At 44.1% G+C, this 21,821-nt stretch overlaps 1 protein-coding gene across 1 annotated transcript in view; it reads left to right on the top strand.

Moving 5' to 3' along the window:
• LOC107109483 (ovomucoid-like) overlaps positions 1-19,298 on the top strand; it is a 48,616-nt gene extending 29,318 nt beyond the window's left edge. Inside the window, exons 9-12 of the mRNA XM_015410121.1 lie at positions 10,779-10,896; positions 12,079-12,101; positions 17,236-17,345; positions 19,069-19,298. Of these exons, the coding sequence (XP_015265607.1) occupies positions 10,779-10,896; positions 12,079-12,101; positions 17,236-17,345; positions 19,069-19,114 (297 nt within the window). The 3' untranslated portion in view covers positions 19,115-19,298. The remainder of the gene's footprint in view (positions 1-10,778; positions 10,897-12,078; positions 12,102-17,235; positions 17,346-19,068) is intronic.
• The last annotated feature ends 2,523 nt before the right edge of the window (positions 19,299-21,821 follow it).

Raw genomic sequence — 21,821 nt, 5'->3', positions numbered from 1 at the left:
GAGAGCTCAGCAGTCTCTTCTGCTCGAGGGTGACCCACTAGTTTCGCTTTATTTATTTATTTATTTATTTAAATTTGTATCTCCCCCTCCCCGAAGGCTTTCACCAGTTTGTCTTTGTCTGCTTTCTTCCCGCCATCTTTATGGATTGTTTACTATTTTAAAAGTTGCCAAAGTCTCTGAAATTCGCCCTTACACTTAACCATGCTCTGGTAAGTCTCTTAAAACAGATTTAAATGCTCTACTTCCGCTCCCCCCTCTTTATTTCGTGTTTTCGTTCATGCGTTTGGGAGGGGCCCCTCCCCCACTCACTTTTCATCACTCCGTGGGGGGGGGCTTTCTTTTTAAATTCTCATGCTTGCTTTAACCCGACTCACAGTTCATTGTCGGCCATTCGGCCATGCTTGGCATCATTCATTTCGCTCGATCTCCGATGCTTGTCCCGGTCAGCAGCTCTAAGTCCATTCGGACACTCAGCGGCAGGACCGTTGGGGCAGAGGAGTGCCTCAATTCTCCGGCATCGCACCGATGAAGAGGTCGCCCCTTAAAAGCCCCATGGCTAGGAGCCTTTTGCCAAGGCTCCAGAGGGGTCGCAACCCGTCACACCCCCTCCTACACGCTGGTGTGCAGATTACATCCTCGGGAGGTCCGAGAGATGCGTCTGCCTGCGTGTTGCCATAAACCGGAAGTCTGTGGTGCAGCTCTTGTGTGAAATCAGTCTCTGAGTTTCATCACAGATCCCTCATGTCTGATCTTTTTGATCTCTAAGTCCGTCTTTCTTTCTGTGTTACAAAATTTGAGTCCAGTGGCACCTTTAAGACCAACAAAGGTTTATTTCTCTCTGTACGTGTTTGCGGGAAAATGACATACCTCTCTGGTATGTGAAATAAAACCAATATTGTATCTGTCTGCCCTCCCATCCTGTGGGTACACACTGAGGAAGGAGGTATAACATTAACATTTGACCATATTCCTCCACACCCTGTTTGCAGTGCAAAACGTTTCCCCGTTTGCTTAGGAGACATCATTCCATGGAACAGAACAATAACAAGGAGGAGTTACTGCTGATACTAGGAATGCCAGCTCCAAGTTGGGAAATTCCTGGAGACCTGGGGTTGGAGCCTGAGAAGGGAAGGGTTTGGGGATGATACCTCTGGGGGGTATCATACCATAAAGTTTACCCTTTCAAAGGAGCCCTTTTCTTCAGGGGAACTGATCTCTGTCACCTGGAGGTTGGCAACCCTAGCTGATACTGAAGCAAAGCCGCCTCCCCTCAAGTCAGGTAGCCAGCAGTGGTATCGTAGTCTTTGTTGTTGTGGGTGGCAAGATTAACGTGTGGTTCTGCTGGCTAGTATATGCTGCCACGATGAATCCTTGGAGAAAAGTGGGGAATAAATGTCTCCAATAAATGAATGTGTCCTTGTTAGTTACACATCTGCTGATTCACTCTCAACCCGTCCCAATCACCTCTGTGAATTCTAAGCTTCCCATAAGGTGAAAACAAATCCAAAAGTTTCCAGCCTTTTCCCCAATTTGTATTAGTTAGAATAATCTTATTAATGAACAGGATTGTTTGGGTTCATCTTTATTAGACAAGATCCAAATGCACCTCTCTAGTAAATAGTATAAGTAGGCAAGTCACCTCCTATGGTGTAATAACTTAACCTCCAGCTTTCTGCAATTGTTGTTCACAGGGTGTCATACCTGCCCCTGCTGATGACCCTGAGGAGGCACCTGCCAGCCAGGAGCATGGGGAGTTGACACCACAGGCTCCTGAGGAACGTACTGCAGCAGAGACTTATAGGGAAAGACTGGCTCCTGTGGCTGAAAGCTCCCTAAGTGATGAGGAGGATAGAGCCTCACAGGAAACACCTGCACAGGATCAGGCTTTGCTGCAGCACAGAGACTCCTCGCCCGATTCGCCACCAGCTGTGACCAGGCTCCGAAATCAATGGAGACAGGAGCTAAGAGATAGACGCCGGAATGCACGCATGCATGCCAGACGATCTCTTAGCCCTGAGTATTGAGTATGACCTCCCTCCCTGCCAGCTAATGAGTTAATTAGCCAGCACTGTATATCCTCAAGCCTGTTGCTGGCAGGCCTTTGTGCTGGCAAACGTCGTTTGTCAGGACCTGGCTCCGTGTATCTCTGCTCCAGAACTCTTGTCGTCTTGATCCTCGGCTTTTGACCCTCGGCTTCGTTGACCCTGCTCTCGTCTCTGACTCCTCTGGCATCATTTGGATTTATGGACATTGAACTCTGGTATGTCTGACCCTGGCTGTGGATTCTGATTTAAACCTGTTTGAACTTTGCTGCTTGTCTTACTCGGCTTGACTTCAGACTGCTCTTGGACTCTGCTTGCTTGCATCACGCCCCCAGGCCCTGCCGTGACACAGGGCTTTTTTTGTAGAAAAAGCCCAGCAGGAACTAATTAACATAATAGGCCACACCCAACAGCTAAAACTCATTAGCATATTAGGCCACACCCTGACGCCACAGCTCATTAGCATACTAGGGCGCAGTCCCGTGTTGCCAGAAGTGTGGTCATCCAGCCACACCCACCTTTTGCTTCTTATTCTGTTTACCTTGTTTGTTGTCAAAACCCAGGGCCTTTTTTTGTAGCAGGGACTCCTTTGCATGTTAGGCCACACACGCCTACTGTAGCCAATCCTAATGAGTTTCTGCTGTTGGATGTGGCCTATTATGCTAATGAGTTTCTGCTGGGTGTGGCCAACTCAGGAGCAAGCCAGAACTCCGTTCCTGTTAGGGTTGCCAAATGGGCCCAGGGGACGGGGAATCCCCCGCTTTGGAGGGCCGATTTCCGATGCGACGGAATCAGCCCCGGGGGGGGACCCTGCCCCCCGAAGCTGCGTCACCAGAGGTGACACATGACGTAGGGCACGTTGGGGGCGTGGCCCAGATCGTCAGGGGGGAACCATATGGTTTTCCCCCCTGACGATCTTGGCCATGCCCCCAACGTGCTACGTCGTGCGTCATTTCCGGTGACATTCCGGCGGTGCGCACGCATCCCCAGCCTATTATGCTAATGAGTTCCTGCTGGGTGTGGCCAACTTGGAAGCCAGCCGGAACTCCGTTCCTGTGTGTTCCTGCCCAAAAATAGCCCTGGTTGTTTAGTTGAAAATATACATTATCTTACACACCACAAAGTGCATTTTATATTTTCGTTGCACACATTTGTATCTTTTTACATGCATTGCACAACATTTGACCTCCCCTGTCCTGTCCTCTAAATATTAGTGTTCTAAGAAACTGGGAGAAGTAAGCTCTCAGAAAGATCGAACAGTATCACAACAACAAAACGGGTACATATGACAAATAGGATCTGGTATTAGGCACAAACATAGCAAGTGGTTTTAATTGGCGTGTGTGCCAATTGTGTTTGAAAAGTTGGACTGCCTAGTTGGCATGTAATGGTTGTGCTCTGAAAAGTCTGTTTCCATTGCTGTTCAAGGAATACAACTGATGTGTGTAAACCAGAATGTGTTTGGTAATCAGGTCATACACTTGATGCATTCCCTTGAGCTTTCTGCAGAGAAGAAGTTTAAAAACACACACATTTTGTCTCACCACAGGGATCTGTAGAAATCATATTTTCACATTTTAAAAAGCAGGTGAGAGGGCATTTCATAATCAAGCTGCAACTGCATGTGTATATACAGAAAGACACAGAGAGATGTAAGGTGTCAGTTTTGCCAGTAGAATCTGAAAAGCCTCATCTGAGAAGACCGCTTGCAGAGTCTGGTAGGACCAAGCCAAACTGCTCCTCAGCTTGATGCTGTTCTTCTACTCAAGTGAGTCATCTTTCCCCTTGCAGAGATTCCCAGTTTGCTGATGTTCAAGAGTTACTTCTTACAACACGCATACTCTGTTCCTTGGTGGACAAAACAATGGTCATTTTACATATTATAACAACCACATGAAAGCCACATTCCATGCCCCCAAGTAAGTAGTGTTAACGTGGTCATAGCTTGTTACAGAGATATCTGGCCAAATCAGCCAGCAAATCTCTCCGCTGGCCACATTACTGGTGACAGCTGGTGACAATACATGTTTGATAATAGCATTGCAGCCTTGGGAACAATGCAGTATTAGAAATGAATTTTCCTTGTCGTCTAAAATTGAAGAAGCCAACAATTTAAGATAAGGCTATGCAACCTATTTAGGGGAGTCAGTTACTGTAGCGAACATACCAGTTTAAGAGGTTTCTAGCTCATAGCCATGTCTTCTTTCTTGATTGTGGCTTGATTTTCTAAAAGAACCTCAACTTCTCCCCACCCCCCAAGCTGAATGTTTAGTGGATTGTTCAAAAGAAAGCTACAAACCCTCCCGTTTGCTTATCCAGCTTCCTGCAATCTGACTGAGATTCTGCAGCCCTCTCCCCTCCCCTCTGCTGCCCCTTATTCTTCACCCCCCCCAATAGATGCAGAACAAAAACAACCCAAATGCATACACAGAAGATGGCAGAAAAAGAGGTGGCTCAAGCCGCTAAGCATTTAAAAGCAAGTTAAATTAAAACACCCCAAGTGGAAATTAATTAAAAAATAATAGATAATAGATAGGGGCAAGAAAGGGATTGTGCAACACCACAAACCTCATGACCATGTGCCTGTGCAACTGGAGAAGAACAGTAAAAAGTGCTGGAAGAACCAGCAACATGGCAAACATGTGAGAACTTAAGTGAGAGTGCTATGGAGGCTGCACACCCCAGCTTTTAAAGGTAGTGCAGTGCTCTAGCTTTCCACTCTGTGCCTTCCATAAAGACTAGGAGGAAGGAAATTCTAGAGTGTCACCTGACAGTCATCATTCCCCCCCCCACTGCCCAATGCTTCCAAAACGGGGGAAGGGTGCTCAAAGCAGGGGATCCCCTGCCCCCATTAGGGGGCTGGCAACCCTGTCAGGTAGGTTCATAAGGGATTAGGTGGTCCTTCAGGTATGTTGGTCCCAAACCATATAGGGCTTCGAAGGTCAATAGTAGCACCTCGATTGTTCCCAGAAACGAATTGGAAGCCAGAATATGTGGGCCAAGACTGGAGTGATACAGTCCCTATGATCCACTCCAGTCAACATTTGGTGGCAGTGTTCTGTACCAACTGCAGTTTTTAAGCACTTTTGAAGGGCAACCCCATGTAAAACATACTGCAGTAATCTAATCTGGATGTAAGCAGGGCTTGCACCACAGTAGCCAGATCTTTTCTGTCTAGGAAAGGTCATAGCTAGCTGTGACAGTTTGCACAGAAAAGCAGGGAGATTAGGAGTTATTTCTTCCCTAGAATGGAGAATTTCTTTGATAAGCTGCTCTATATGTTCTCTGATTGACCAGCATCAGCTGAGATAAAGCATAACATCAGCTGTTCTGGAGGGGAAAACTTTGACATTGTTAGGTTTTTTCATCTATAACAGGGGTCATTGTTCTCACTGGGTTAGTCAGAAAGGGTCTTCTACAGAGAGAAGGGAAGAGTCTCCTTTGCCCTAACAGTATTAGAACTACTCTGAGGGAGAATTGAGATTCTAGGTCCATAAAGCTACAAACTGCTTTACACAGACAACAGTACTAGAAGAAAGATCTGACAAGGGTGACTGGGCAGTTAGGTTGAAACTCTCAATCAATCCATGTAGAAAAGGGTTATTGCTTCTTAGGGAAAAGAAGAATAATTCCTGCCAATAAAAGGGGTTGTGATCTGAAAAGAAGCCAAGGACGGCTCAGGAGTTAGTAGAGAGCTGTGATTTCTGAAGCGAGAAATCAGATTTCTAAGGGGAGAAATATAGAAACACTAAGAAAGATCTGTTCTCCAGGAAACTCTGAAATTAAGCTACAACCACACTCTCTTATATATTCTCTGCCTGTTAAATAAAAATTTTATTCTGTTTTGAAAGTTACTCTGCCTCAACTGCCATTTCAAAAGGGTTTAAAAGTAAGACAAGACAGCTGCTGTATTTTCCCTCAAGTTCCTGTGCTGGATCAAAAGCCTAAATGATTGTCTGTGACAGGGTGGGACAGCTTAAGATCTTAAGCTAAAGAGTCACTACCTACAGATGACTCAGTCACTGAGGGCAACTAAAGTTTTGGCAGGAAAACCTGCCTGGGAGTGCGGAAGAGACAGAAGTTCGTCATACTAGCTAACCAGTTGAAACTGGTAAAAGGCACTCTTGGCAACAGCTGCCACCTGCTTATCTATGGTGAAAACAATAGATTGCTACAATTACGATATGCTAACAAGCTGCATGCCACATGTGTGGATTCTTCTAGACACAGCATAAATAAAGATGTTCTAGTTCATATATTTATGTTTCACCTTTCTTTTGTGGAATTCCTGATCCAAATTGGTGATATTCTTTATAACTTGAGTTGAGACGATGGCTGAGTTCAGACTAGCAGTTTTGCCCGATATAGGCACATTTCACAAATGGATTAAAGGGGCTGGTTCACACAGGCACAGCTGTCAGGCATTCCTCAGCCATACTCAACCCGTCCTATGATGATGCCCTACCACGTTAAAAAAGTACCATGTGAAAGTGGTAGAAAACCCTGGAGAGCACATTGATCCCACTTCCCGGAAGTGTGCATGCTAAAAGCTGGAGAAATAGGCGTATAGGCACATAGGCACATGTCACTGGAGTGAAACAAAGCCACTTACAGCTGCGCCTCTGCCAAGGGCAGGCCAACAGTGTGAATGCTCCCTTGCACCTCCTCCCCAGTATGCTCCCACATCAGTAGGTGCAGTGCGACTGGGAATCCCCAACACAACGTGGTCCTGGTCTTTTTGCCCCACCTCCCTCATGCTTCATACTGCCAGTCTGTCCTCAGCCGATGTATATCCACATCTCAGCTGGTCTCCCATTCAGACATGGGTTGGATTCAGCTATTTATCAGCAGAAGATTCTGAAAGCTGTGGATTTTTCCCACAGTTCCCTCCCTTCAATAGTCACATCCAGTCCTGTGAAAGTGGATTCCTAGGGGCACAGATCCACATGGATTAATGACCACATGGGTTAAAAGGCTGCAACAGGGAAGGAGGCAAAGGGGACTGCTGGCAATGGGGGGATATGAGTAAGATCTGCTTGCACATATATCACAAGATCCACCCCATACTAGACTCACCTTAACTTCAGCAAGACTGCTACATCACAGATCATTTAATGAAACTATCTATTCTGTAATTCTTACAACAGCTTAGATTTGCTCTACAATTCTTAGAATTCACCACAGTCCTCTGCAATATTATATTACATATTTATATAAAGTTGGCATTCGAAGTTAAGTTACTAAAACTTTTGTAAGCTGCTTGTTGTACTCTGTAAAAAGAAAGAAAGAAACAGAGAGAGAGGCAGTTAGTGGAAGAACTTCTGTCTTCTGGACTGAGCTGTCAATCCTGTGAGGAAAAGTAGCTTGCTTGCTTCTCCCTGACTCTGAGGAAAAGTGACTAGAAGACTTCCTTCTATTTTTGCCCTTAGTTTGGGACTGCCATTATAACTGTTTTTCATACTGTTTTGTTAAACCTCCCTTTCTGTTTTTTGTTCAATAATTGTTCAACAATGTCCCTCATTGTTCAATAATTATTTGTTTGTGTTCAGGTTTTGAATGGGGGATCCACAATCCTGTGGCCCATAACCTGGCAGGGTGAGGAAGAAAAGAACCAAGCTTCATGTTTTCTGGTTAAACGTGTAGGCTGAACAACAGGAAAATAAATGCAAATCCTTCCACTGAAAAAATTTTTTGGACAATTCTGCTATCCTTCTGCCAAGTACTGTGATCATTGGTTCCTATACAACTGTATTTCTCCACCAGAAATCACTCCCTTTCCCACTCATTTCATAGGGGTGTTTTCCCTTTTTCTCTCCCCATAGAGCTTTCCTGCCAGAGCAATATTATGAAGTGGCCTGGAGTAAAGGTTTGGGAATGAAATCCTGGCCATCGATATGGGAGCCTAAATAGGGACTATTTTCACTGACATCCCACCACAAGAAATGGCAGAAAGGGTTTTTTTCTTGAATTTGTCACTGAAAAACAACACCCCCCCCCAAGAGGCTCCCCATCCTGACAAAACATTGCAGCACATAAACGTGCAGCCTCATGACCCTGTGGTGGAGATCTGCTTATGTGCATATTGCTAACTGGAAAAAAAAATGATGTGTGCAATCAGACTTCCCAAATGGCTTGAGTTCACAAGAGAGTTCAGACATCAGGAAATGCACAGTGAAACCAATTGAATCTGTAAAGCTCAGACTTTCTCAGGTGTTGAGAAAGTCGGGGTGAGAACAAGGGGCCGATGACTGCTGGACAGGATGGGAATGAGGCTGTCTGAATGAGCATTTTAAATCCAGAAGGGAGAAGTGATGACGTTGGATCAAACAGCTCATCTGATCGCAGCCTATGATGACCTTGCCCACTTCCCTACCTAAGAGGCACTATGTTCCCTCCCTTTCTGACTGAGTTTATTAATTATTAATTTATTAATTTTCTTCTTTTCTGAAGAACTCTGGCTGTTCCACTCTGTCACAGTATGAAATTTTGCTGCTGGCTCAGCCCAGGAACCTGAGGGAAGGATCGAGATCTCCCTTAAACCAGTGATATGGTACTTGAGGCTTTTAATAGTTTAATAATAACAAAATATTTTATTCAAAGTAGAGGGGAAAGGTCAGGTGAAATCAGAAGTAAAATCTCTGATGGTATGGGATAGGCAACTAATAAATAGAATGAAATAAAATAAAAATAAATGAACTCCTTGGAGCTATCTCCTTGTTTTAGCCAGGTGGGAAAATTCTTCTCTCAGTAGAAGATCTTTCCCCTATTCTGGCCCAAATGGGAGTCTTCACTTAACTACCCACTCCTCCTGCCAGCCTTCCCAGTACACTGTCTGTGTTAAACTGCTCTCAGTCAGGGCTAAGCACAAACCCTGTCGGTACTAAACTACCTCTGTCAGGGGCTAGACTCACTCATCAGTACTAGACTCTTCAGTCAGACCTGAATTCAGACTCAATTCTCCTCAGCATTCAGTTCTCAAGTCTTTCTCTACTCAATTGATGTTAACCAATCAGCTCTCTTGGAGCAGCCTATCACTCAAGGCTCTCTGGATCTGTGAGGAATTAACCCTTCACAGTCCATTACCTGTATACACAGCACTTATAAGATTTTAAAGTACAGTTCATCATAGTCACCAATAAGTGGGGGGATAGGGTTGCCAACCCCAGCATGGGAAATTCATGAAGAGTTGGGAGTGGAACATGGAGAGAGTGGAATTTGGAGAGGAGAGGAAGCTCAGTAGCTCACCCTCCAAAACTGCCATTTCCTCCTGGGGAACTCATCTCTGCAGTCAAGAAAGAAGTTGTAATTCTCGGCGATCTCCAAGCCTTCCCCCCAAAGGTTGGCAAACCTACAGTCCACTTTCTCTTATAGGCAAGATTCCAATAAGTCTGGACCACCTAGAAGAGTTCCACAGTTATCCTACTGTTTTCTATATATTGGTGATTCTCGTTTCCTTAATAATTTCAAGAATAGTTATTTTATTTTATTTTTATTTATAGTTTTTTTATTAGTTTAGATAAAAAGTTGCACAAATTTACATTCCATCCATTAGTTACAGTTCACTCAGAGTCATTTACATTCAGTTGTTTAACTAGTCAGTTAGTCATATAACAATTAATGTTAGAGTTTATGATACATCTTTTTCTAGTTAGATCTCTGTTTGTTGTTCTATCCATCTATATATCCTGTCCCATCTCCTTATGTGTACCTTCTCATTTTTATTTTGGATCCTTAAACTTAAGTTTAAGAATAGTTATTTTAATTCTATCTAAATAAAAGACATATTTTAGTCTATGGATATGAAGTTTTCTCACAGCACCTCGAATAAATAAATACACTTCTAGATCCGTTGGTCATAAGGGAGGAAACTGTTAAAGAGTGATCATTAGAATGAATGGTCATTTTCCACACAGAGCTATGGATAGGTGGTTAATGCATTGCCTGAAGACAGCCAATGAGACTTTTCGTTTTCATGTGGCTGGTTTGAAGTAATGCTCCACCCACCCACCCACCTGGCAAAAGTAGGTTTCTTAACTGTAATAACATAGTGTCAAAACTGACAACATAGTTTTAAAAAGAGGCCTCACCTTCTTAAGACTGGAACAGACTGTTGTAGGAATGTTCCATAGGCTCATATCCACTGAGATACAGAAGTGGTTGAAGAGACCCCCATTGTCTGTTTTTGTTATTATATCTCTAAGGAGTCCAGCTTTTAAAAACCTTGCTCTCCTTTGGGTTGGATAGGTCCAGTGGTGGAAACAAACTCTGGGCTTCTGCTTCCAAACAGCAATAAAGCCATAGCTGTTAACAGCAAAAGGTGTGACTATATTTGCATATAAAGTGGTAAAACTATAACAGTCTTATTTAGAAATCCATTAGTAGATTTCAATAAAAGTAAATAAGAATGACTGCTTTGTGTTCTTTTATGGCCATTTTTATTGGTGTCATATGGTGTATCATATGCTATTTGTCAGAATGATGCCTTTTTATCTGTATAAGATAGACTTTGCTATGGTCCAAGGTCAAGACAATATAGTAATTTACAGCAACTGTTTGCTAACAAGCTGCCACAGTCACATGCTCCTTTCATTTTTCTTAGCCCTCAGCAGTTTTTGTAATACACAGCAGACTTGTGTAATATCAAATTTTCACATCTAATAGCTATTTGGGAGGAGATTTCATACATTGGGGTCAAAGAGATTGTTTATATGTATTAAAGACTGGGGCAAAAGTTAGATCTCTCTTCTGCCAGTAGAATCTGAGGAACATCTGCTTAACAGACTCAAACCAATAACAGTCATGAAAGCAGGAGGATTTCTGCTCCTCAGTCTGACACTGTTCTTCTTTTACACAGGTGAGTAATATTGCAGAGATTCCCTTTTTGGAGAGCTTTGCCACTGAGTATTATGATGGGATCCCTGGACATTATAAAAACTGTTTCATATGACATTCTTTTGTTTATCAGGACTTCTGTACTTCCAGGATATGAATTTTTTTTTAAAAAAGCTGAGATGATTTGCATTTGGGGCTGTCTCTGTTATAGGGAAATACTCCACAGCAGCACTGCATATTCCAGGTGGTGATTGCTACCGCAGTGAGATTCTGCATGCAGTAGGGCCAATCCGTATGGCGAGCAACGTTTAATTGTTAAACCCTCCCTTAGAGTTGCTGCTAATAACGTTCAAAGTAGAACTATGCAATACTACTCAAAGTAGAACTTAGGTGCAGTTCTATACACATATGATGGATTTCCTATCCACATCAATGGGATTGTCTTCACAAAGACATATTTTTAGTGATATGTTGTTGAAGGCTTTCACAGCTGGAGTTCATTAGCTGTTGTAGATTTTCTGGACTGTATGGCCGTGGTCTTGGCATTGTAGGACCTGATGTTTCACCAGTAGCTGTGACCGGCATCCTCAGTGGTATAACACAGAAAGATGGAGTACTCTCTTCTCACCTTTACACAGAGAGTACTCCATCTTTCCGTGTCATACCTCTGAAGATGCCAGTCACAGCTACTGGTGAAGTGTCAGGTCCTACAATGCCAAGACAACGGCCATACAACCTGGAAAATCTACAACAGCTAATATTTTTAGTGAGTTTGTGGAAAAAACATATTCTGGATTGAAGGGAAACAGAAGAATTTTAGTTGATTTACTAACCTTAACAGATAAATCTAGCATGTACATTAATTTGTATATCACTAAACTCTAATAAAATAAATATTTGCATTTTTGAGGTAAGTTTTTAAAGTATAAGGTAAAATGTATTCTATTTTCTGTGGCGGAAACAATGTTCTCAACATGCAAGCCAGGATCCAAATGAAGGTTTCCATGGGTGCAAGGATTTCCACTCACGGAGCCTAATTTACATGCCTTCCCCTTCTCACAGCAGCCAGCTGTGTGGCATTTGGAGGGGATAGAGGGAAACTGTTCCCCATTAGGAGAAGTCCTCGTGCTTGAGGAAAGACTAGTTTGGACCCAAACCAGAGATCTGCATTACAGCTTTTACTTTTTTGGTATTTTCATTCTAGGTACTACCATCGAAGCAACTTGGGTGAGTTCCAGCTATTTCTTCTTATTACCTCACTCTTTCTATCTGGCTGGGTGTAGGGATGCCAGCTTGGGGATCCCGCAGAATTACAGCTCATCTCCAGACTACAGAGATCAGTTCCCCCGGAGAAAATGGATCCTTTGGAGGGCGGACTCTATGGCATTGTACCCCAGGTTCCTGTCCTCCTCAGGTTCCATCCCCAAATCTCGAGGAGTTCCCCAGCCCGGATTTGGCAATCTACCTCCCCCCTCCCCTGCTGGTGACCATGGAGACCTGGCAACCCTAACTGGAAGTTATGCTTACAGGATGCTTTTTCCAAAATGGGGCAAAGAACAATTGTGGAAACTAATGTCAGCAGTCAGATTTAGAATCTGATAGATTCACACAGTAACTATTTTAAAGTTGTGAACCTGTGATGTTTAATGCACTGTTCATTTCTGTGGAGGAAAAAACCAAAAAAAAATTGCATGTGTAAAATTAATAATTGTTTTAAAAAAACAAAATTGTTCAAAAACTCAAAGTGTTTATTTTGTCATACTCTTTTTCATTTGTTTCATGTTGAACAGTAGCAAGCAGCTAGGCTACTTGAGTCATGCAAATAGAATGCTATCAAGTCACCCAGTGTTTGCTGCCAGGCCTTGGGTTGCCAACCTCCAGGTGGGACCTGGCGATCTCCCCCAATTACAACTGACCTCCAGACAACAGAGAGCTGTCCCCCTGGGAAAAGTGACTGCTTTGGAAGGTGGACTAGATGGCATTATAACCAGCTGAGGCCTCTTACCTCCCCAAACCCTGCCCAGCTTAGACTCCACCACAAAATCTCCAAGAATTCCCCAGCCTGGAGCTGTCAATCCCAGTCAGGCCTGTTAGCCGAATTGCTTTATTTACAGCAATTGGCAATTTATAAATGGGTTCTTGCCAGTTTATACCAAGGTCCTGTTCCCACAAGGATTACCAGAGAAGGATAACGAGACTGTTGTTGTTAAAATAGATGTCTTTTACTTAAAGAATAAATCTCATACAAACAATACTGATGTACTCAGACATCCAATCAAGTTCCTAAGAATTACAGTAGGAAATAAGCACAGTTGCATTAGCAGGTGGGGGTGATGGCAGGTGATACTTATCTGTCTTGCAGCTTGGTGGTCCCAATGAAGAATAGAGGGGAAGAAATAAAAAACTAAGGAATTCACACACGACCAGAACCAGCCGAAACGCGTGGGCAGTAGAGGCAAGGGTTGGGGATAGCAAGGGGGACTTAAGAGGGGTTAAAAGTAGACAGGGGTAGTTGCAGGTAGGGGGGGCAGGTGACTGGTTCTCTCCTTTTCTAGTGGTTTCAAGAGATGGGTGGTAACCGTGCCAACCTCTTGTCCTACCTACCTGTTAGTCTGTCCCAAAAACAATCCTATTGGTTGCATGGAGGGAGGGGTGATTACCTAAGAGGGGTGGCCAATATTGAAACCTAAAACCTTGCTCAAAGGATGGCATCTGGACAGGTGTGAAAACCTTGGCATCAGGAAACTTCATTGTAGTGTTGATGAAGCTGGCCATTCTCATTGTGAACCAAATGTCCATTTGGCAGGAAATACCAAAGCAGGAACAAAGCAGTTGATGGGTGGTACGTGACCACAAACAGTTCAGCAATGGGGGCTGTCTCTGCTCAGAGCTGTTGTTTCTCATTGCTCACAATAATGGAGGTGTGTGCTTCTTTCACCAGGCTGGTAACTGTGTAGCTGAAACCTTATTCACGTGTAAGGCTTGTGTAGGCACCTTCTATGTGTTGCATCACAACAGGTGACTTAAAGTGTACAGTTCTTTGAGCCTATGTGTGTGTGCACAGTCCATTGTGTGTAGCAATAAATATAGTTCATAAAGCAAATATCCAGTTCATTCTCTAACAGGCCGCTGGACCCAGTGAGTCAACTGCCAAAATAGGCCTGGAAAGGGACCTGCCCTCTCCCCTTGCCTTTTACACACTAAAACTCAGCCTGCAACACTGTTGTGACCCAACAACAGCCACTGAGAGAATCTGTTGCTTAAAGCTACAGGCACTGTTTGTTTGTTTTTTTAATAAAGGTTTTATTAGCTCCCCTAAAAAGGGGAGGTATTTCGCTTAAAAGAAAAAAAGGGAAGGGTAGACAGTGGGAGGAAGAGAAAGCTGAGTGATATATAAACTGGTAAATTAAACTGTTAGTAATATCCAATTAATCTTCTTAGGCTTCTTCTGTGTGTTGCCAAACTTCTTTTCTTAGTCCTGTTACACGTATTCTCTGTTAGTATGTTAGTAATGTTCCTTTGAGATTCTGTTAATAAAAAGGATCTCTTCTGTGCACATTCAGAACCGCTTCTTTGCGTGCTGGGTACTTTTACTATCGCTGACGTGGAGGAGCTTCCTCTGTTGTCTTCTCCTTCCGGCTTGTTAGATCCTCCTTCGGGTTGTTGTTAATACGCTCAGTTCATGTACTATAAATCCTCTTCTTCTCATGCCATTACCAGAGGTCCCCAGTTTCGAGAATGGTATCAATTTCATTTTCGCTTTTATATTCGCTCCCAGACTCTCTATGGGTCCTCCTCGCAATTGTTGACTTATAAGCGCTTGTCAGGCACTTCTCGCTGTCACAATTCCAACTTATCTTTTTTACAAAACTCCCGTCGGATTCACAGCCATAAACAGTCCAAACACTCAACAGCCGGCTCTCGCACACAAACAAAACGCCCAGACGGAAGTCCCTCCCTTCTTCTCCGCTCGCTTTTGCCCAGCTCCGACATCTTTTCTTTTTTGTTTACTTTTAGAAAGTTCTTAAAATGTGCTCCAGAGAGACAAGTTTCTCGCTTTGAAATACATCAAAGGAAAACATCACTGTCCGCTCAATTCATCCCCCCCCTCCTTTTCTTTTTCGCTTGTACCGATGGAGGATTAACCTCTTCGCCTTTTTCGCTGGGAGGGGGGGGAAAACAATTTTCAGTTCTTTTTCTCTGCATTTTGACAACTCACAGTTAAGCCGATCTTTTCTTTTTCTTTTTCCATTTTTGCGGATGGTCGCTTTATCACTCGGTGACGTCTGGTGGCTCCGCTATACCCTGTTCGGGGTCGCTCACGCAGCAACGTCCATTGGGGCAGGGCATGGCGAGAGCCTCGCTCTCCGACCCTCGGCCGAAAGAGCGACTCCCCCCTAGGCTACAGGCACTGTTTTTATCATTTTCGGATTATTATTTTTTTAAGCCCCAGTGTTGTTGTTTTTAGATGTCACATTTTTCTGCAAACCCAGGGCCCTTTTCAGGGTTGTAAAAAGATCTGTCTTGCCCATTCACAGCTCCTGTCACCAGATATAACTATCCAAAGATTGGCTGACTTTGCTATTAGAATTTAAGATACAATTTCTACAAAAAATCACTGGGATTCCAGGTTGTGTAGCAGGAAATATACCATGGATAGAACTGGGAGTTCACTCTTTGGAACTATACCCTGGACTGCTGCATTTCAGATGTGGTTCCAGCTATTTCTAAGCTCTCCTTTTGGGGAATTCAGATTGAGGACCTGAGGTCCTCTGGGATGGAAGCTGCTCAAATGCTGATTTTGAGGGTTTTTTGTATGAACTGGATTTCCTGAGCTCTTGTGATAGATCACACATAGTTTGCTCCTCCCCCCTTTATTTATCATATCATATCCAAGGGCCTTTCCTGAATATTTAAAATATTTAACTATTCCACAATATAGAAGAGCAGTTATGTTAGCCAGCTTAAACACGATAGCCTTCTCAGGTAATGTGTGGTCACTATAAGAAACTTCCTCACTCGAAAAGATTATGTTTGGGTCAATTGAGGTGGACTGATACATCGGAACACTGTCTTTTGGAATGTGTGTTTTATTAGGATATAACAGAATTATGGATTTTGCCACTTCTTCAAGGGAAGCCCAACTGAGAGAAACTGAGAGTGCTCCTAGCAGGCATTGAACACAGGGCCACTTTGGTTGTTGCAAAGTTTCCCTCCCCCAAGCTATGGCAAGATATAGTAATATGAATAAATAAATGAGTCCAAGTGTGGAGTCGGGTTACTACTGTTTTCAACTTTATTTGGGTGATACTGCTCAAGGCCATTAGGTTAAGTAAGTAGTTTCATTTAAGTAAGTACCTTTATTATTTCATTCAAGATGTAAGCTTTTGTATGCATACGTACTTCCACAGTTTTCATTGTATCTGAGGAAGTGAGCTTGCACACAAAACCTTATACCCAGAATAAAACTTTGTTGGTCTTAAAGGTGCCACTGGACTTGAACTTTGTTCTGCTGCTTCGGTTGCCCACCTGAATCTACCTTTATTGTTGTTCATTAGATTTTTATCTCACCCTTCCTCCTAGGAGGTCTGGGCAGCATACTTGGTTCTATCTGCCTATGTTTAGCCTCACACACATACAAACAAATCATGGTTAAACTGAAAAACAGTGGCTGACTCAAGTCAACTGAGGCCCCGGTCACACAGGCCAGATAACACCGGGGGGAGGCGTGGCTGTTCGCCCCGGAGCAAAATAGCCCGATCACATGGTCCCCTGAATCTCCGTGCTTCGGCTGTTAGCTGTCGCTCACACGGCAATGCTGCAGCGTGGCAAAGAAGCGGTGCAGCGCAATCACACAAGTGTTTCGCGTTTGTGCACATGCGCAGTTCCACGGAGCAGCACTACTTTCAGTTTCGTGTTTGAGCGCATACACTTACGGGAAACATCCGGTTTGCGATGGGACGTGGATGGGCGCCGGATGCCATGGGATACTAGCGCTCCTGCGATCAGAAACCCGCCCCTGCCCCACATTTTCCGGATACTACTGCACTTTCCAAGGTACTTTTTAACTCCGCATCTTTGGCGGGACACCACGGGTTGACCACGGGTGCGCTATGCTTCCCAGATGTTGTGGTGTGATCTCCCTGAAAATCTGCCTGACATTCGTGCCTTTCACGCGGCAAAATCTCTGTGTGACCGGGGCCTGAGTGAGTTTTTGGCAGAGTGGGGATTTAAATCTGGATTTCCACAATCTTTCTTAAATCATTTTCCATACTGCCTCAGGTGCCTAATGGTTTTTTTTTTTAAGTCCTGTATTCTAAAGATAACATTTAAAGTGTATTTTCTGCTGTTCTCTTTGCAGCTGGATTGTACAGGGTATCCCAGAAGAGCGTGCACCTATGACTACCGTCCTCTTTGTGGTACTGATGGAATAACCTATAGCAACCAGTGTTTGTTCTGCAATGCCTACGTGTGAGTATAGATTTTAGCAGGGCTTTTTTTGTAGAAAAAGCCCAGCAGGAACTCATTAGCATAATAAGGCATACCCAACAGCAGAAACTCATTAGCATATTAGGCCACACCCCTGATAGTACAGATCATTAGCATATTAGGCTATACCAGAAGTGTGGTCATCCAGGCACACCCACCTTTTGCTTCTTATTCTGTTTACCTTTTGTTGTCAAAACCCAGGGCTTTTTTTGTAGTAGGAGCTCCTTTGCATGTTAGGCCACACACCCCTAATGTAGCCAATCCTAATGAGTTTCTGCTGTTGGGTGTGGCCTGTTATGCTAATGAGCTCCTGCTGGGCGTGGCCAACTCAGGAGCCAGCCGGAACTCTGTTCCTGTGCATTCCTGCCCCAAAAAGCCCTGGATTTTAGTGATGAAGAACAACTGAAAAAGGTGAACAGAGGTACGCCAAGGCAGTTCTAAGGTCTTGTTGCCTGTTTAAGGCTAATTCTGAAACTAATAATTGCTCCAGGTAAATTTTGAACCATGATTTAAATTTTTTTTGCTGATACAGATCAGCAATGATGTTCAAAAATATTTTATCAAACATCATGGGCTGCTTTCAATAGCTCTAACATTTTGTTACTCTGGTCATAGTATCCAAAAAAAGACATTGAGGAGCTGGTAAAAGGACAGAAGAGGGCAACCAAGATGATTAGGGGATTGGGGCACCTTTCATATGGGAAAGGCTGAAGAGACTGGGACTTTTCAGTTTAGAAGAGAAAACTAAAGAGGGAGCATGATAGAGGTTTGTAAAATTATGCACCGGGTGGACAGAGAAAAGTTCTTCTAAAATTCTAGAACTGAGGGGTTATCCAATGAAGCTGATGGGCAGTAGATTCAGGACAAACAAAAGTGATTAAAATGTGGAATTCACCGCCAGAGGATGTCATGATGGCCACGGGCACAGATGGCTTTAAAAATGGATTAGACAGATTCATGGAGGAGAGGTCTATCAATGGCTACTAGCCATGATGACTAAAGGGAACCTCCACATTCAGACGCCATACACCTCTGAATACCAGTGGCAGGGGGCAACATCCAGGGAAGGCCTCAGCTTCTGTGCCCTGTTGTTGGACCTCTGAATTGGTTGGCCACTGTGTCAAACAAGATGCTGGACTGGCTGGCCCACTGGTCAGATCCAGCAAGGCTGTGGTGTTGGTGGAATCTGAGAGACCGAGATCTGAATCCCTACTCTGCCATACAAGATTGTGATGGTGGAATCTGAGAGACTGAGATTTGAATCCCTACTCTGCCATACAAGCTTGCGGAGTGACTTTGGGCCAATCATACAGCCTACCCTACATCACAGGGTTGTTGTGAGTCCTGATCCAGCCCCCGGGCCACATGTTTTGACACCCCTAATCTAAACCATGGGTTGCATTTGCCCCACAAAGTGAGAGTGCAAACTAGGGACATAGTGAGTCAGCCAACATAAAGTAGTGGGAAACTCGAGTTCAGATCCCCACTCTGGGTGACCTTGAGCCGGTCGCTCTCTTGCAGCCTAACCCAACTTGCAGGGTTGTTGTGAGAATAAAATGGGAAAGAGAATGAAGTAAGCCACTTTGCATACCCATTGGAAAAAATGAAGTAAAGTATATGTTTTAAAAAATCTTTTTTTAGCTCTCTAATGAGCAATCTTCTGGATCGGCATGCTGATTTCTCTGTTTTGTCTTTTTCATGCCAGCTGGCAGCGTGGGAGGCTTAGCCTGAGGCACATGGGAGCTTGCTAAAATTTTACGGATGCACGAGAGTAAAGAGAGCCTACAAGAGAATGTCCACTTCATTTCCTGCCTTCCTAATATAATCATCACCTGAAAGGAACCCTTTCTTGCCTTGTTCCTGCTCCATTGAATCCAAGCCATTCGTTTTAAATAAAACAAAGCTTTCTGCTTCTTACACAGCTTGCTTAATTGCTTCCTGTTTAATTCGAATATTTTGAAGAACTTTCTCAAACCCCAATGTAAACATGATGGATGACTACCTTGAGTATCAGGTGCAAACTAGACGTCCGTCTATTAAATCTGAGTCTACCCCAATCCATGATTTTAAGAGTGAAGGGGGTGCAAGGCTAGAAGCATGTAAAATCTATCACCCTCGGATGGGCTGATGCAGGCCCTCCTCCAGTGATACTTTTGCCTCATCCAGATTCTGAGCCTGCTTGGGAGGAAAAAACCCTGCTGTGGAGATAAGCAAGGAGGCTTTCGTGCTTTTCACCTGCATGTCCTTTGTGGGTTTTCAAGCCCCCATTTTATATAGAGGAAGAGAAAATGGATCCAGCCTGCTTTACCAAGACCTGGGTAGGGGGAAATGATGGGATGCAGCTATCTCAGTTAACCCTACCTGGTTATGTGGCCCTTCATCAGCCCTGCACCCAGTGCCAGATTTACGCATAAGCTAAATAAGCTACAGCTTAGGACCTCACAATCTGCTGGAGCCTTATTTGTCATTTTAAAACCCTTTAATTATGTAATTATTTCTGTGATTTTGTAAACACATCCTTTATTATTATTGTGGGGAGAAGAAGCTAAGGTGATTGTAAGCTACTATGAGACTCCTTCGGGTAGTGAAGGGCGGGATATATTACCAACTCTTCTTCTTCCAAATACTAGCCAAGGCCGACCCTGCTTAGCTTCCAAGATTTGGCGGGATTGGGCTAACTTGGGCTATCCAGGTCAGGGCTTTTACCTTACTCTGTCTCCAAAGAGCTCAGGGCAGCATACATAATTCTCACCTCGTTTTATTCTTGCAGCAACCTAGGGTTACCAATTCCAGGCTGGGAAATACCTGGAGATTTGGAAGTGCGGCCTGGGGAGGGGAGGGGAGCAGGGCATAATGACATAGCGTCTACTCTCCAAAGCAGCCATTTCTTCCAAGGGAACTGGAGATCAGTTGTAATTTGAGAAGATCTCCAGGCCCCACTGGGAGGTTGGCACCTCTACAACAACCTTGTGAGATAGATTGGGCTGATGGAGAGAGAAAAAGCAAGCAACCGACAAGGGTCGTGAAGCAACCTTTATGGCTGAAAAGGGATTTGCCCCACACTTCCCAACTCTTAGACCAACACTCTAACCCTTGGCTGTCATATGTTTTAGAAGAAACTAAGAGAGGCGGGTTTGCCTAAGGCTACGCAGTGTGAGTGTGTGGAGATGAGAACTGGCTGCTTTGCAGCAGATCATGAGATGCAAGAACAAGTTTAAAACTCAAACATAATCTAAATAAGCACAAAGTGACCAGTCACAAGATAAATAATTGATGGCCCACTTAAGTTTCTCATAGAGATAGTCATAGACTGTACTACTTGCCTTTCATAGTCTTTTAGGGACTATGAGAGCCAGAACAGTGTAGTGGTTAAGAGCAGTGGACTCTAACCTGGAGAACCGGGTTTGATTCCCCACTCCTCCACATGAAGCCTGCTGTGTGATCTTGGGCCAGTCACAGTTCTCTCAGAACTCTCTCAATCCCACCCAGGGTGTCTGTTGTGGGGAGAGGAAGGGAAGACGATAAAGCTGCTTTGAGACTCAAGGTGGAGAAAAGCAGGGTACAAAAACCAGCTCTTCTTCTTTTAATTCTACACTTTACATTTGATTTGTGTGCAAGGATCCACTTTGGCCACAATCCATATGGCCCTCCCCTTCCTCATGGTTGCTTTTTAAGACCAAATGCCACATCCGGATTTCCAATCAAAGAACTCCAACATCATTATGTAGTTTAATCCTTATCAAAGTCTGTCTGAAAATATTTTAATATCTTTTGAAAAGTATACATCGGCTGCGGTCACACGGAACAGTAGCCACACAAGTGAGACGGAAGACAGGCAGAGTTTCTGGGCGTGATCTCACCAGCACATCTGGGAAGCGTAGCACTCCCGTGGCTCAACCAAGGCTTCCCGCTGAAACTGCGTGGCAAAAAACTAGTACCTTGGAGGTACTAGTTTCTGGAAACTGTGGGGCAAGGGCGTGCGTCTGATCGCGTTTCCGGTGGCATCCGCGCCCGCCCATGTCCCCTTGCAAATAAGGTGTGTGGTTTTTTTGTCCAAGTCTCTGTGGATGTGCACACGCACCCAACGGAGCATGCGCATTTGTCGTGTACGAACAAAAAAACCCAGTTTGCCGCAGCGCGCGCTTTTTTGTTGCGCGCCAGCTTGTCCTGTGATCGGCACCTCTCCCTTCCCATGGAACCTCCACGGTACCTCCACAGGACCTCCACGGGAGGTCTGATCGCGTAACCACGCGGTAGTTTGCCCCAGGGCAAACAGCCACACTTCTCCCCCGCAGTTTCCTGCCTGTATGACCGGGGCTATTATCTTGTTTAAGCACCCACAGATATTTTCCACACATTGTCCAATAATTTAGAATTGAAGTGTTTGCACACCCAAAAGATAGCAACCATATTTCCCACATTTTCACATTTGGAAACTGGAATAATAAAAACACTCAA

This window comes from Gekko japonicus, unplaced genomic scaffold, assembly GCF_001447785.1.
Source record: "Gekko japonicus isolate JY-2015 unplaced genomic scaffold, Gekko_japonicus_V1.1 scaffold510, whole genome shotgun sequence".
Lineage (NCBI taxonomy): Eukaryota > Metazoa > Chordata > Lepidosauria > Squamata > Gekkonidae > Gekko > Gekko japonicus.
The sequence above is the reverse complement of the archived record's forward strand: the minus strand, read 5'-3'. Positions and strand labels throughout refer to the sequence as shown.